Source organism: Lotus japonicus, chromosome 4 (assembly GCF_012489685.1).
Source record: "Lotus japonicus ecotype B-129 chromosome 4, LjGifu_v1.2".
In the NCBI taxonomy this organism is placed as follows: Eukaryota; Viridiplantae; Streptophyta; class Magnoliopsida; order Fabales; family Fabaceae; genus Lotus; species Lotus japonicus.
In genome coordinates, this window is record NC_080044.1 from 3081623 (window position 1) to 3097506 (window position 15884).

The following is a 15884-nucleotide window of genomic DNA, read 5'->3' on the forward strand; positions in this document are numbered from 1 at the left end:
CTCCTTGGAGCAGTAGAAATGCGCGGATGAGGGAAGTATTTCCCTTTTGCCAAATTGTTTATCAGAATGGACTAGTCTCCACCACTGGTTTGCTAAAATTGTGTTGGAATCTTTGAAAGTTGTGAATCCAATGCTCTTTCTATTTTTGGCTTTACTTGATTTTCCAAGCTTACTAGTGCAATTTTTCTACATTTCCTCCCCAGTAGAATGTTAATTAGGCCCCCTATTTAGCCACAGAGATAGGAGCTGTGTCACTGATTTGATTAGAACCTCTATAGGGAGCCTTCTTCTTTGACCCCTTGAGCTTTTTCCAGACTCAATCTCATATAAAAGGAAAAACTTAGATTTAGAAAGTGCTTGAAGAAAGTAAGTGATGTGTATGTTTTCATCTATCATGTAAATGTTAGCCATCCAAAACCAACGATAAGAGCAAGAATCAAAACCTTTAGATAAAGGTCAGCAACAATCTGATCTTGACTTGATTTGTAAGAATCAAACAATCTGATCTAAGGTTTCTTTATCCTCTACCCCTAACTATTGAATTATTTATCTAATTTCCTATCATTAATGCTTTTACGATTCTTATCCACACATTTACAAACCACTTAAAGAGAACTTTACCATCTTTCTTATAAGTATTACCCAAACAATGTCTAAACTTTTCTTCCTAACCTTATCTTGTGGGGTTACTTAAATTCTCTTTTCTGCAAAACATGTCATTTTTTTTTTGTTTATTCTGTATCATCTATGACTTCTATTTTCGTATATTATTCAAAATCTTATTATGTGGTAAAATTTGTTTCCTAAGTAATATATCACATTACTTTATCTCATAAAATGTATGGATAACTTTTCACATGAATATTTCTCAACAAAAAAATTTCTCTCGGACACACTTAAATTAAAGTTATTTTCTTTAACATAAAGTTTAACCAGAATTAATTTTACAAACTCTAATTTAAACACACATTGAAGAAGTAGCATAGTGAGTAACATAAACCTAATAAAACATGTTAGTCACCTAGATATATCAAGCTTGCATGCACTTCTGAATACTACATCAACAGGTCCAAGGGATGAAGTATACTGAGAAAAGGGCTAACATTTTCTTTTGTTTGATATTTGATTACAATTCATTATACATTCTAAGAATAGAGCTACATTACAATGCTTTACACGTATGACTTTTGTATACTATTCAAGAGATGAAAAAAAAAAGAAAAAAAAATGTTTATACATTCTTGCAAGGCATGGCTGAGTTGAAATATCACCTAGGATTCGTCAACGTATGAGAAAGGTTGCTTCTATGATCAACCTGAAGAATACTATCAAATAAGGAAGGAGTGACTGGGCGATGATGCATGGGAACTAATCCAGCAGCCCAATTTCAGCAGCAATGTCATATTCACAATGTTCTATCTATTCATTCACAATCATGATAGTGTGCTCAGTCAAATCAAATCATGCTAACTGAACATTAAATCTGAGCTCTCTTCTCTGTGTAGGAAACTAACAAAATTGAATGGATAGCACGGAAAAGCCTCCATTGGATCAATTAAGCTTGTTTTAGAGCCCTTGCTCTAGAGGTAGCCCTTAAGTAGAGCTCCACATATTGTGCAGCTGAAGACTCCCAACTGAAATCTATGTTCATGTCCTTCTGTACAAGTTGCTTCCAACTTTCAGGATTGTTCATATAGAGGTCAAGTGCACGGACCAAAGCATCACTTAATCCCTATTATAATAGTGTCATTAGAGTTGAGCATAACAATGAAGGATCGACATAAAGTTATGTTTCTTGACTGGATGAGAATGTAGCCAGGTGAGGAATGCAGGGTTAGACGTAAAGCAGGTGAAGTAAAATCAATGGTGACATGTTTTTGCAAAACTGACTATATCCTAGAGAAAGAGACATTATCTGTGATGCAGGACTACAATAACATGCGATATCTTGAGATTTACTGCTTACCTCCTCATTGGCATTCAAAAATGTGAATCCATTCCGAAACTGTGAAGGTATTGCATCATCATCAACATCGAAAACGCTACAAAATTCGCCAGACTTTGGTTATTCTTTGAAAAACAGGAATTATACTTTCATGTCAATATGTCATATCATGCATGCTATGCTCACCTGTCATTTAGGCCACCGGTTTTTCTGACAATGGGTATTGCACCATATCTCATTGCTATCATCTGTAGAAATGATATTAGGAAACTATGAAAAGGCGAAAAAGAAGTGCGAACAGAGAGAGAATAGTGAAAATTCAATAGCTATTACCTATAAGGTCTAAAGTCTAAACATAATAACATAATTATGTTAAACAAAATGTCATCAGCAAAAAAAAAACTAAGCTATTCATGAGGACACCAAAGGAGTAGGATCATGTAATTTGTGCATAACCTTCTGTTTCAGTTCATAAGCAAGCATATTTAACATATTTACAGACTTAGTTGAATATAGATATGAAGCACAGATATTTCAAATGTTCAACATGAGTGTCAAATACTCCTTATATACCATCAGATATTTTGTTGCTTGCATCTATCTTTTTTAAGACTTTCAAATTGTCGTGTAGTTAGTGCCAGTTCATGTAAAATATCCTATTTTGATAATGTAGTATTTTTATTAGTGTCTTGTAATGATTGATACTGAAACAACTACTCCTTTCATTAAAATGTTGAAACAAACTTTTACCACGAAGATACATGTACCATGGAAAGAATGCAGCATAGATTTTTTTAATCATAGCATTTTACAGCAAGTAATTTTCGACAGTGTTTCTTATATTTGAATTCATTTAACAGATCTTTTGACCTTTACCTGCGTTAGGCCACAAGGTTCGAAGATTGATGGAATGATGAACATGTCAGATGCTGCGTAAATGGCATGGGAGAGAGATTCATCATACTTCAAAATCAACCTTATGTGATCATGGTTCTGAAAGTGGTTGGCAATGCCCTCAAATTCTCTCTATAGAAAAGAAAACTGGCAATCAGTTGATAGAAAATAGGAGAATGATTTGGCATACAAAAGAAAAATAAAATTTCAACCTTCATACTCTACTTTCAAAATATTAAAAAAAAATTCTAAACAGTCCTCCCTTTTACATAGCTATCTGGCACCTACATTAATTTACAATGGCAGTTAAGAGTATTAAAGCAACAAAAATAACAGCCACCAAGTTCAGGTATCTTCATGATTTCCCATACTAGTCTTTATTGTTTTGCTACAATGATAATACAAAGGTATGAATCTATATGAAGTTGCAAACTGTATCAAGACCATAGCAATACCCTAATTCTAGTTACTAAAGGAAATTCTTGATTGATACAACTTAATTTGCACTTGCAAGGTAGCTTTTAAGTACATGCAAGAAGAATGGTAAAAAGTACTACATTTGGAAGCCAAAACAATCAGAACGATGAACAAAAAGTCTCCCCGTCTTTTCCTTTCCTTCTGCAACAGGGTGAATACTGGGATACTCTGTGATTATTATATTTCACCGAATCATGTGCATATGTAACATAACACACACAACATATACATATATATGTAGATACATATTTCTGAGAATGAATTGCGCCTATATTCTATGGTGATGTGACATTGTATTGACTTTCTTCTTATTCTCAACTATTTAAGCAGTCTCCATTCTAAAATAACAGAGTACCTCAAAATTTCAGCTGCAAGGACAGAAAATATGACCTGAATATGTGACACAGGACTTGAACCAAGTAGAACAAATTGTCCTCCCATCTCCAGTGTTAGATATATCGCATGTCTAATAAGATGAACACCTTTCTGAGGAACCAATCTTGTAATGCAGCCAACCTATCACAAGAGAATAGAAAGATCCAATTATTAACGCATCCCGAACACTCATTTCATAGAATGTCATGAATTATTAATTAATAAATGAGTAGTAGATAAGGGAGCATTGGAAAATATGTAAATAATGCAAGTAGGCTAACCAGTACTTGTAATTATGGTAGTTAAGATATTTGTGATTTTTGTAATTAATACATTATTCTATTTTAACTACAAAACTATGCCAAGCACGAGTCTTTGAGCGTGTATGACGTATATAACGTGTAATTCAAACTAAGATTTAACTCAATGTGAAAGACAGTGTTGAACAATGGATTTTTAGTTTTGTACAGAAAATAATATATTGATTGATGACCCCAAATTTCCGTTGGATCAAGCTATTATTATCCAGAAAGCATCCAAATGTGGTATCTATAGGGGAAAAAAAATTAAGGCAGGCACAATAACCGCATTTCACTGAAGATAAGTTGAACATTGCCCTCCTACGAGTATCACTATACAACTTTTGGTGATAGATTCAACAAGATAGAGCTATTTAGAAGTTTTGAAAGAGTCTTGGTGCCTCCATTTTAAATGTTCCACAAAACACACAAGTTCAGTTAGCCCTACAACTATGATTTCAGAAAAAAAAAAAAAAAAGGGAAAATTAAAAGTAAAACTGATTAAGCTGAAACCTTTTGAACTAATGACAAACCGAAATTAGTGACAAGTTCAAAAAAGAGAGAACAAACAATAATTTATCATATCAAATGAATGCCTGCGTGAAATTAGGATATATAGTTACCAAGGGCCTCCTAACATCTGAAGATGAAAGACCTAGGCTCCTTCTCAAGGCTTCCTTGTTTTCTGCTTTCCCTTGAAGATCATTTGCATTGTACTGGACTTCAAGAAATGAGTCAGTGGCAGGATTCCATGTATCAGTGTCAATGCCATTTAGAATACCAAAGAACTTTTTGGAGTGGACAGAAAGAGTTGAATGGAGGCCATGTCCTCCCTGCATTTTGTGCAATGAAATCGCTCATGAGAACAACTTTTATTAAGATTGAAAAGTTACCAAGAGAACAAATGCACTAGTTTAGGTGAATGCATCTGAATGGTTTTATATCTCTAACAATCCATTTTGGGAGCCATCCTTTCACAGTAAAAGGAGAGTGAAATAGATACAATAGTAGGACAAGATGTAATTCGCAGTTATGCTGGTACGAACATATGTGCTTGCCTTATTCCATATTAATTAAAAACAAATGGATATTTAAATAAAGCACAAGAGCAAGAAATGAAGCATACCTCTGCAGTTCTCACTTCTTGGGCGTAAGTAGGAGACACTGTTGTCACAATGTTTGAGAAAACAATTCCACCCTAACCATTGGAAGGTAAACATATTACTTATATCTGCTGGCACATAGTATAATAGATGATATTTTTTTTACTATACCTTGACAGAATTGACTCTATCATGTGCTGAGTTGTCCTGCATTCTATCAGGTCTGTTTAAATGGTGGGAATGAAGACCACATGATTCCAACTCGGAAGCTGCTGCAGACCCTTGATACTCAAAGTTGTGACATGTAAAACATATCCTAGCTGAATTTAATCCTTTTGGGACATATATATCCCAATATAAAGGAGCCTAGCAAGAAATAAAAAAACAAATAAAAATAAAGAATTGTATAAGTTACTCAAAGAAAAATTTGATAGCACATACAATGAACGCTGTCTGCCAGTCATGGCAATGAATGATATCTGGCTTCTTGCCAGCATGAAGAAGAAACTCAAGAGCTGCACGACTAAAATATGAAAATCGTCTGAAATCATCATGTTCGCCATAAAAATTTCCTCTCCAAAAGAACTTATCAGGATGCTGAGGCTCAATGAAATAAACAGGAAGACCTGCATAGTCAACTGGAAGTTACTAAACCAGATAACGACATTAAATTAAAACGGAAGATTTAATTCTTAAGTGTTAACCTTCAATAGTGCCAACCCAGATTTTATTTTTGAATAATTGACCATCAAAGTATGACTCTATCACTACATCCAAAACCTGCAAGAATAATCGAATTATTACAAATAGTTCAAGATACTAACTATCAAGAATCTATCGACATATTTGATTATTTTCCTAATAAAATGCATACCCTAAAGTCACGGATGCGGTCATATTGAATACAATCATATTTGGGCAGCACAATTTCAACAAGGTGTCCTTTCTTTTGCAATGCTTTACCTAGACCACTGACAACATCCCCCAAACCACCAACCTGTAACAGAAATAACTTAATCTAAACATTAGTATGCCATGTGAAATAGGCATTAGTTGAAAGAAGAATATTTGGCATGATCCTAGAAGAAGCAAAAAGGAAATGGTATAATGAAGTAATCAAATAACAGAGGTCATGTCAACTTTAAGTAGAAGGAATACTCCTAGACATTCCCTCCAGAAAAAAAAAGATCCACCGATGCCAAAAGAACTATCCCATCCGAGAGTAAATGCAGTGACAGAATCTACTAGCTTCCTTAAGGGAATCTTTCAAATGAACAATCCTTCTAGGATAGTATTGACTTCAAGTGGTTGATAAAGTACCCTTAAGGATTTTCGCAGTTCAGCCTGACCAAATGTTTCATGAAACTACAAACTTCATATACATCCAAAGGACCTGGCACTTTCCATGTCAAACCAAAACCCAAAAAAAGATCAATACGCATTTCAACCATGAGGCCACGATAGCTTCTGTACCGAGAGGCATCAATAGGCAGTTAGACTAGGATACGAAGACAGTAATTTGTAATTAGGAAGACAGTTATTTGTGTTTTATGTTTTGCAGTGTAACTAGGAAGACAATTATTTTTAACTGGGAAGACAATTTTTATGTTTATATTTATGGTGAAGTATTTTATGTTTAAATCCAGAATTCTTTTCCTAGTATTTATGGTGAAGTATTTTATGTTTGTGCAATCTTGAGCCTAACATGCTCCCTGGTCCATGCACTTCCATAATGAAAATAGAGCACCACTTCCACAGATACAGAGCAAGTATCTACAATGGAAACCCTCCCCATGCTGACAAGGAAATACAGGTCTGAGATAATAACTTTGACTACTACCTATGCATCAGCATCAGCATATATATTTCAAATAGACCAATATAAATGAATCTTAAGAACTGAAACAACCAACTCCAGTAACTCTTTTACTCATTACATAGTTAATTTTTCCAAAAGCTTACATCTGTGACTTATGTGAACACACCTGCTAATATGCACTAGTATGTGGACCACAGAATAGAGTGATCATAACATAAATCACAACTGAAAAATACACCTGAAATATTTTTTGCACTTAAATCTTGAATGTCTAATATTTTATTAAACAAGTCACATTCTAAATGGGTGTGACACAATATAAGTTTACAGAATATTCTTAATTGTGTTCTATTTATTTTCCAGAAATATTTCAACAATTGACAATAAAAAAGATACAAGTTGTGTTTTATGGGTGTCTGAGAATTTATTCCAATACATAAGTCAGACTTAGTAGTACCCCCTATTTAAATAGAGTAAGATGGACTTGCATGCTTCTTTAGGATTCCAGTAAGGGTTATAATAGTCAACATTCATGCTGTAGGGGAGGGGATGAAATCATATTTAAATAATAAAAAACTTTAGGAATTGGATAATACGAGGTCATATAAATAAAACATAGGGATAAGGATACAATGAGTGCACCTTAGCTACTGGTGCCATCTCTGCCGCAATATGAATCACATATAATCCTGGACTGTAAACAAAAAATAAGGAATACATAAGATGATGGAAGATAAATTCATATAGTGAATTACCATTAAAAGGTAGTACCTTGTTACAGATGACGTAAGCCCAAGAAATGCAGTAATAACCTCATGTTCACTCTGTTCTTTGCAAGCCATATATACATCCCTAATACGCTTGTCTCTCTTCCACACCTTTTCTCTCAAAAGCTTTGCATCATCTACTGATATTTTATTTTCAAGTGCCCAACCATCAATTAGAAGCAATAATTGACTCCAAAATTCCCATGGCATATCTTCCACTGGTTCATCCACTTCCTTTCCCCTGCTTTCTACTTTCAAGGTATCAAGTGTATCTTGAAATTCCTTCACTGACTGTTGATACATTTGAATATAAGAGCTTATCTCTTCATCTGATTTTTGAAGACGGTCCTCCAATAGATTTATCTTTTGTTGCATTAGCTGACTGTATTTTTGCAATTTTTCAGATGATAGCTTATAGATATTAGCTTCTTCAAGGGATGCCTCCAATTTATCAACCTTCTTTTGAAGATCCTGATTTTGTTGCAGCGCTATAATAGCTTGATCAGCTTGTTTGGTTGCTGTATCTAGCAAGAATTGCAAATTTTCAACCTTATCCCATAAACCCTTGCATTCAACTCTAAGTGTAGACAGCTCAGAAACATCTTCCTCAGATGTTGAGAGTTTTGATTCCAACTCCTTTAAGGCTGACTCCAAAGATGACCTTTCCTTTTCCAATACCACTAAACGCTCATCATTGTTTTTTACTTCATCACGCTGTGTTTTCAATGATTCTATTGCATTCTTCAAAGTGCCATTTTCTTCCCTCAATGAATTGAGCTCCTCGGTAAGGGAATGAATGTGATCGATATGACTTATATGGTATGCATCACTTAGATCTCCATTTTGAAGGTCCTGAAATTCAGCATTCCTTCCTTCAGCACTACTACCCTTGTGAGTCAATTCATCACGCAGTTTCTCTAACTGACCCTCCAATTGTTCTACGTGTATCTTTTCCTGGGTAGCAACTTTCATCCACGCATCAGTCTCTGCCACCCTCATCTCTAAGACACTAATTTCTCGTTGTAATGCTTCCTTTTCAGCAAGAATCTTTTCAAGATCTTCAAGTGTGCGAACTCTAGACTGATTTAAAAGAAGGATGTCTACAAGAAGAACAAGAAATTCCTAATAACAGGTAACAAGACACTGAAACAAAAGTATAGGTATGAAAAAAAATTAATATATAAGTACTCCAGAAAGATATCTTACTTTTCTCTGCATCTCTTATCATGCCTAATAAATCCTCAAGTTGACCACTAGATACCGACTTTTCAGCCTGCTCTACACCATCTATGTTTACCTATTTCACAATTAAATTAGTTAGCTGCAATAAAAGCTAATATTTTAAACCTATCCAATTTTCTTTGCCAAGTAAGTTGTAACAGATTTGTACTATAAACATGCCAATGCCAGCATTCACATAAAGAAAAGTAAGCAATCAAAATAATCCAGTTACAATGTCTGTCATATTATTAAAATTTGTACTAGGCCAGTCAAAGCTTATAATTAGGTCATAAACTAATGTTATAAGCATAATCAAACACAAACTTAAGTGCTTATATGACAGGATAAGCTCAAATAAGCTCTTCCCATAATTTGACTAATGAAACACAACAACATCAAGAACGAATTTGATAGTTAAAATGACATTCAGGAAATTTGAACATAATTTCTATGACTAATTTGACTATTATTCACTCTATAAACAAAAAAAGAAGGTTGCATTTGTGTAGTAGTAAGCAAATATAGAATGTAGTTTTAGTTAGGTGAAGGAGATACCAAAGCCATGGTATTGTCAACAGCATCAGAATCATCATCATCATCATCATCATCCTCAGTGTTCAAGTTCGGCACACTGCTACCAGCATTACCAGCGGATGAAGGCGTGTTAAGCTCGGAGTCATCTTGTTGATTCGGATTGGGAGTAGAAGGCTGTGCTTTCTTGATTTGTTGTTGTTTCTTATTCTGAGAACTGCAATACGATAGAATCAATCGATTATAGCTCCAAGAAGATGAAAATTGCAATGGAAGAATAGAATAGGAATGGATGGATATACCTGAGAGCGCGGTGTCGCATTTTGCAAGAAGCAGGTGGAAATGGAAAACGCACCACCGGCGCGGCGGCGTTGCGGTGGTTGCAGTTGAAGGCGGTGAGATTCCAGCACAAGAAACACGTTGTGAGCTTGGAAGCCATTTTTGTGTTGTTTGAATCAATGAATCTTCTCTGTGAAGTGTTGTTGTGTCATGAGAAGAAGAAGAAGAAGAAGAAGAAGAAGAAGAAGAAGAAGAAGAGAGAAACGGTTACGGTGGTTTTCTTGGTTTGTTATTGGGGTTTGGGTTGAGAGTTGAGTTGCTTAGAAGAGTGAAGAAGAGGAACGTTATTGCCACACAGCGCACATGGAGGATATTATTATTTTTATTTGATTTTACAGGAATCTAATGAGTTCGAATCTTATTTATCCGCAGGAAGGAAGGAGTGTAAGACAGGGAAAGACGGTGTGGGTTGTGTGCTTCAAAATATATATACTAATAAAAATAAATGTAAAAGACTTCATCTTTGTCTTTGTCCACATGAAATATGACCAATTAAGAGACTTCTACTATGGGTGTGATTGTTAAGACCATGTCTTAAAGGAGTGTGATTAGGGGATGTTTCGGTCGCCTCTCAATTCATTGACCTGGCGATGTTGCGGTTGATTCACTAGGATATGCTTTTGAGTAGGCACCATAAGGACAACCAATGAGACCTAGTTCAGGAATGGACCGCCCCCAACTCAACTGGCGAAGTGTTGCACGACTTGACAAAGGGTCGAGATAAGTTCTATAAGCACAACGATATCAAGCCAACTGTGCGCTCCACTTAAAGAACTTTCATTATACTTCCAGAGACACTGGACACATGCACTGATGCTACAAATACAGGTTCCTTCGTTCACTTATGTAACATGCAATGCATTCTTAACATTTCTTGAGTTCTTCTAAGATTCATGAATTCTCTCTTTGCTCATTCTCTAACTTAAGCATCAGAGTGTCTTCTACATATTCCCCGTCTACGCTAGAGGTCAAGCACCACCATTCCCTTTTGGTTCATTCTAGTGAAATTTTGTTATTCTTACATATAAATTACTTTGTAATATCTAAGAAAAAAAATTTGTATTTGAAATTTACTTTCATATTTAATATTTAAAAGATAGTGAGCTTTAGGGGAAAAAGAGAAGGAACACAAGATTCTCCTTCACACTTGCTGCAACTGCAATCACCACCTGGTTCTCCTCCTCTGATTCTCTCTTTTTTCTTGGTTTTTGAGTGTATCAGCAATCGAACTCACGCCGCAACTGCAATCACCAGTTGCTTTTTGAGCGTTTGCATCTCATGCCGCAACTGCAATCACCACGACGAGCTCGTTGAGCGTTCCCATTTTCCAGCAACAGGAAGACATTGCATCTCCTAGTCACCCTTTGTTTCAGGTATGCCATTGTTATTTTCTCTATGATTTTGTTGATTGAACCTTCTTAGCTATTGCTTGAAATTGCATTCTCTATGATTTTGTTGATTGACTCTCAACTTTGGTACATCCCTTGTTCGTTATTGATTTGATGTTGGGTATAAAGGACGTTTATTTATGATAAAAAAGTAGTCTTTATACAGTATTGAATATTGTTTGGAGTTTCGATAACACTGAGCAAAGAAGACCTATGGAAGCACCGGTGAGAGGTAGAGGGAGACCAAAACGAACATGGGAAGATATTGTTAAAAATGATCTCATTATCAATAGTATCCCTCATAATTTAGTTTTTGGTCGAGCTCAATGGCATAGTGTGATCCATATTGCCGACCTCACTCAGTGGGATACGGTTTTTGTTGTTGTTGATGATTTCCAACAAACTACTCTATGGGCATATGACCTATTTCTAGTTTCTTAAATTTATACATATGTATCAGTGTTTCCTTGATCAGATTTGACCAATTTCTTTGCTTTTGTTTGGTCAAAGTCCCCACTTGGACATACAAAGAAATGTATTTTCTAATACTAGTTCCCATATTGCAGGTCTTTCCCATACATATAAAGGGAATTGCTGGAAGCTTGGTGGTCTTGTTGACCTGGTTAGGAGCGGGGTGGTTTCATATACTTTAAAAGTTTCGTATGAGCTGGAGTTCTCCTGGTAAGCACAGTTAGTAAGCAGTTAGCACGATTGTTACCTCCATCTCTATATGACTGTAATTAGTAACATTAGTTCATATTGTTTTTTCACAGGTACTTTGTTTTTCTATGCTGGATGTTCCCTCTTAACTATTCCATTTGTAGCAAAAGTAGTCTCACAATCTCAAGGCTTGTCCTTCCCAAACACAGTGGCCGGTTCCTCCGTTTCTCAACCTCACCCTCGTACGACGTAGGAGCCTGCATTGCCTCCCTTCAATCATGTGCCCACAACACAAACCTCTCCAAAGGCAAGGAGCTCCATTCCCACTTGCTCAAAAATGGCCTATTTTCATCCCCACTCGCCACCACAAGCCTCATCAACATGTACTCCAAGTGTACCCTCATGGACCATGCCCTTAAAGTTTTCAACTACCCCACCCATCATGACAAAAATGTCTTTGCCTACAATGCAATCATTGCCGGATTCGTAGCAAACAGGCTTTCCCGAGATGGGTTTGGTCTTTATAGGCAAATGCGGCATCTGGGTGTTGTTCCTGATAAGTTCACTTTCCCATGTGTGATCAGAGCTTGTGGTGAAACTGCGGAGGATTCGGAGGTTGAGAAGATTCATGGGTTGTTGTTTAAACTTGGATTGGAATTGGATGTGTATGTTGGCAGTGCTCTGGTTAATACTTATTTAAAGTTTGGGTTGGTGGAGGAAGCGCATGAGGTGTTTGAGGAATTGCCTGTTAGAGATGTGGTGCTTTGGAACTCAATGGTTAATGGGTATGCCCAGATTGGGCACTTTGAGGAGGCCCTGGTGGTGTTTAGGAGGATGAGGGAAAATGGGGTGGTTCCTTGTAGATATACAGTTACTGGTGTTTTGTCTATATATTCTGTGGTCGTGGACTTTGACAATGGACGAGCTGTTCATGGGTTTCTGACAAAAATGGGTTATGCCTCAAGTGTTGTTGTTTCAAATGCACTGATTGATATGTATGGGAAGTGCAAGTGTACTAGTGATGCCTTGAATGTATTTGAGGTGATGGATGAGAAAGATATCTTCTCATGGAACTCGATAATGTATGTTCATCAACGGTGCGGTGATCATTATGGAACTTTGAGGCTTTTTGATAGGATGCTAGGAAACAGGATTCAGCCCGATTTGGTTACAGTCACAACAGTACTGCCAGCCTGTACTCATCTAGCGGCCCTGATGCATGGCAGAGAGATACATGGGTATATGATTGTAAATGGATTGGGGAAGGAAGGGAGAAACAGTGATTTTGATGATGTTATATTGAGCAATGCTTTGATGGACATGTATGCGAAATGCGGAAACATGAGAGATGCTCGCATGGTTTTTGATAATATGGGAGAGAAAGACATGGCCTCATGGAACATCATGATCACGGGTTATGGAATGCACGGTTATGGCGATGAGGCATTGGATACGTTTTCTCGAATGTGTCAAGCTCGTATGGTACCTAATGAAATCAGTTTTGTTGGATTGTTATCTGCGTGCAGCCATGCTGGCATGGTAAAGGAGGGGCTTGAGTTTCTTGCAGAAATGCAGTCAAAATATGGTGTTACACCATCTATTGAACACTACACCTGTGTGATTGACATGCTTTGTCGAGCCGGGCAGCTCGTGGAGGCTTATGATTTATTTCTAACAATGCCCTTTAAGGCTGATCCGGTAGGATGGAGATCTTTGCTAGCGGCATGCCGTCTCCACAAGGACACAGACTTGGCTGAGATTGCTGCAAGTAAGGTGATTGAACTTGAGCCAGGTCACTGTGGAAATTATGTGCTAATGTCAAATGTTTATGGAGTGGATGGTCGATATGAAGAAGTATCAGAGTTGAGGCACACAATGAGGCAACAAAATGTGAAGAAAAGACCGGGATGTAGCTGGATTGAACTCATGAATGGTGTGCATGTTTTTATAACGGGTGATAGGACTCATCCCCAAACCAACTTTATTTATGCTGGTTTAAATTCATTGACAGCAGTTCTGCAAGAGTATGGATATGTACCATTTATCTAGCATTTGGCATGCAAAGAAAGTTAGGCATGGATACATGAGGACCTTATTCTTATGATGGATTATATGTTGAAGAGCAGATCAATAAAGCATAGGCCCTTCTATCTTGGACTTCAGATAAAGTAACCCTTGATGTATCATTCTATAAGTTGCAGAAGTTTAGGACATACTAAATACATAAGATTAATTCAAGAGTTTGGATAAGCATTGTCAGTTCCGTCCTATCTTGATTCTGGTGGCCCCTTGTTTTTATCTCATTAAGCATTTATGAATCCGAGTATGGAACCGGTTTTTTCCAATTGTATATATACATACATATATACAAACATTTGTAATAACTTTTCTGCTCTATTTGCTTTTACTTCTTTCTTTTCTTTTGACAGAATTACAGCCGGGATCTTTTCTTGTTCCTCTACCTTCTTCTGATCATATTTTCAGCAATGACTTCTTTGAAAAAACATAATGGCTCATCAGCATTTTTCTGGAAGAAGCATACTTTACCTTAATCGGCATCAAACAGAGGAATGGAAAAGATGGATGCAGATTGGTGCTCCTTTCAGAAGATGTGAAAACTTGTAAATAGAGATGCTATATCTATGTTTGCTTCCCAGAAAGTTATGGTTAAAGTATTAACTTGACCTTTTCTTTGCGTTGTTAATTTAGTTTGAAATTAACATTGTTTTACCTGCTACAACTTGCCTACTGTGAAAAATTATCCGTTTCCTTTTGGGGTCTCAATATTTTTTTTCTAATGTTTGTAGTTCATTGATTATAATTTATGTCATAATGTATAGGCAGGCTGGCAGGACCATTTAGAGAGATATAGAGGAATGGTCTATCTATAAAGTTTCAACTCAATACATGTTAGGTATTATGGCATTGTTTGATCATTGTAGCTGACCCTAATATCCTGTGGAAAGGATTTGATTCTTGTTGTGGTTTTGTATTTTAAATGTTAGCAGATGCCAAGTAGAAAGTGTGGAATACGATCTATTTGATGACATGTGATGGAAATCAAAGCTTTTAGTTATCAAAATGAAACTAAAATCAATGTAGCTTAATGTTGTCGTAATGCATACTACTCTCGTAATGCATACTACTTTCAACTGCCATAATACATCCAAAATGGTTTGAATTTGTCAGGTACTTATAAGTTATAACCATTTGTTCATATTTTTGTTCCATTTTGTAGGTCCTCTTTCTAATGTATCATTATTTTGCTGCAACAAAGGTATACAACGCAATCCGTGTTTTCATTGGATTTGGCAACTTCTCCTATTATTACATCAGAAAATATTTTAGCCTTGCACGCTTTGCTCAGGTAACATAGAATTCTTGACCTTGAATACGATTTTTATCTTACTCACTGTGTACTCTTAACCTGTTACTCTTTTTGCACATACAATATCCCCTAACTCATAAAACTGCTGTGCAGATGATATGGAAGCTTAATCTTTTTGTGGTCTTCTGTTGTATTGTGCTAAACAATGACTATATGCTATATTTCCAATGCACAAGCTTGTCACTTTGATGGTGTATGGAGCATTGGGCATATATAACTAGTACAAATGTACAATGAAGTTAGCTCGGTGATAACTGTAAAGATTCTTTCATGCTTTCTTGTGGTGATCTTGATTTGGGAAATTCCTGGATTCTTTGACTTAATCTGGATTCCATTTGCAATCTTTTTTGGGTTAGTACTATACATAATATTTTCTTCTATATTATTAGCTTACCTAGGTATTATTAGCTTTTGTATGTAGTTTTTATTTGCAAATTGCAATACATGCTTTTTGCTGCAAGTCCATAAATGTAATCTTTATATGGCAGGTTATACGCATTATGCAAAGCTTGATCTCCCTACAATGCATGAGTGACATTTCAATAATAAAATTAAAATTTAAAAATTATAATATTTCAAATAAATTAATAACTTCGAAATTCAATAATAATAATAATAATAATAAATAGATAATTTCGAAATAATAAAAATCAAAGGATGATAAAAGATGTGAAAAAA

The 15884-nt window shown here is 35.9% G+C and overlaps 2 protein-coding genes across 7 annotated transcripts; one reads left to right on the plus strand and one right to left on the minus strand.

The window, feature by feature from the left end:
* Positions 1 to 1084: 1084 nt before the first annotated feature.
* Positions 1085 to 10153, minus strand: LOC130711760 (probable starch synthase 4, chloroplastic/amyloplastic). The gene is made up of 16 exons (XM_057561488.1): positions 9734 to 10153; positions 9456 to 9648; positions 8886 to 8976; positions 7684 to 8779; positions 7555 to 7606; positions 5968 to 6090; positions 5798 to 5873; positions 5535 to 5719; positions 5265 to 5459; positions 5117 to 5188; positions 4614 to 4823; positions 3707 to 3832; positions 2822 to 2971; positions 2132 to 2193; positions 1967 to 2042; positions 1085 to 1732 (listed from the first exon to the last, which is right to left on the minus strand). Exons 1-16 carry the CDS (start codon positions 9868 to 9870, stop codon positions 1556 to 1558), a joined length of 3021 nt encoding a protein of 1006 aa, XP_057417471.1. The 5' UTR covers positions 9871 to 10153; the 3' UTR covers positions 1085 to 1555.
* A 722-nt stretch (positions 10154 to 10875) lies between these two features.
* LOC130711976 (pentatricopeptide repeat-containing protein At3g14730) lies at positions 10876 to 15549 on the plus strand. 6 transcript variants are annotated; one of them, XM_057561787.1, is made up of 6 exons: positions 10876 to 11143; positions 11725 to 11839; positions 11932 to 14490; positions 14659 to 14732; positions 15057 to 15185; positions 15300 to 15549. In XM_057561787.1, exon 3 carries the CDS (start codon positions 11954 to 11956, stop codon positions 13865 to 13867), a length of 1914 nt encoding a protein of 637 aa, XP_057417770.1. In that variant the 5' UTR covers positions 10876 to 11143; positions 11725 to 11839; positions 11932 to 11953; the 3' UTR covers positions 13868 to 14490; positions 14659 to 14732; positions 15057 to 15185; positions 15300 to 15549. The 6 variants fall into 6 exon arrangements, with proteins under 6 accessions (XP_057417770.1, XP_057417769.1, XP_057417768.1 ...); XM_057561786.1 differs by having other exon boundaries at positions 11932 to 14732; XM_057561785.1 differs by having other exon boundaries at positions 14659 to 15185.
* Positions 15550 to 15884: the final 335 nt, after the last annotated feature.

Bases quoted from the DNA above. Each gene is read 5' to 3' on its own strand.
- LOC130711760 (XM_057561488.1), bottom strand. From the start codon at position 9,870: ATGGCTTCCAAGCTCACAACGTGTTTCTTGTGCTGGAATCTCACCGCC. The intron at 8,780-8,885 runs GTAAGATATCTT...TTCTTCTTGTAG, and splicing joins GATAAGAGATGCAGAGAAAA to ACATCCTTCTTTTAAATCAG. The intron at 7,607-7,683 runs GTACTACCTTTT...TTTTGTTTACAG, and splicing joins CTTACGTCATCTGTAACAAG to TCCAGGATTATATGTGATTC.
- LOC130711976 (XM_057561783.1), top strand. From the start codon at position 11,954: ATGTTCCCTCTTAACTATTCCATTTGTAGCAAAAGTAGTCTCACAATC.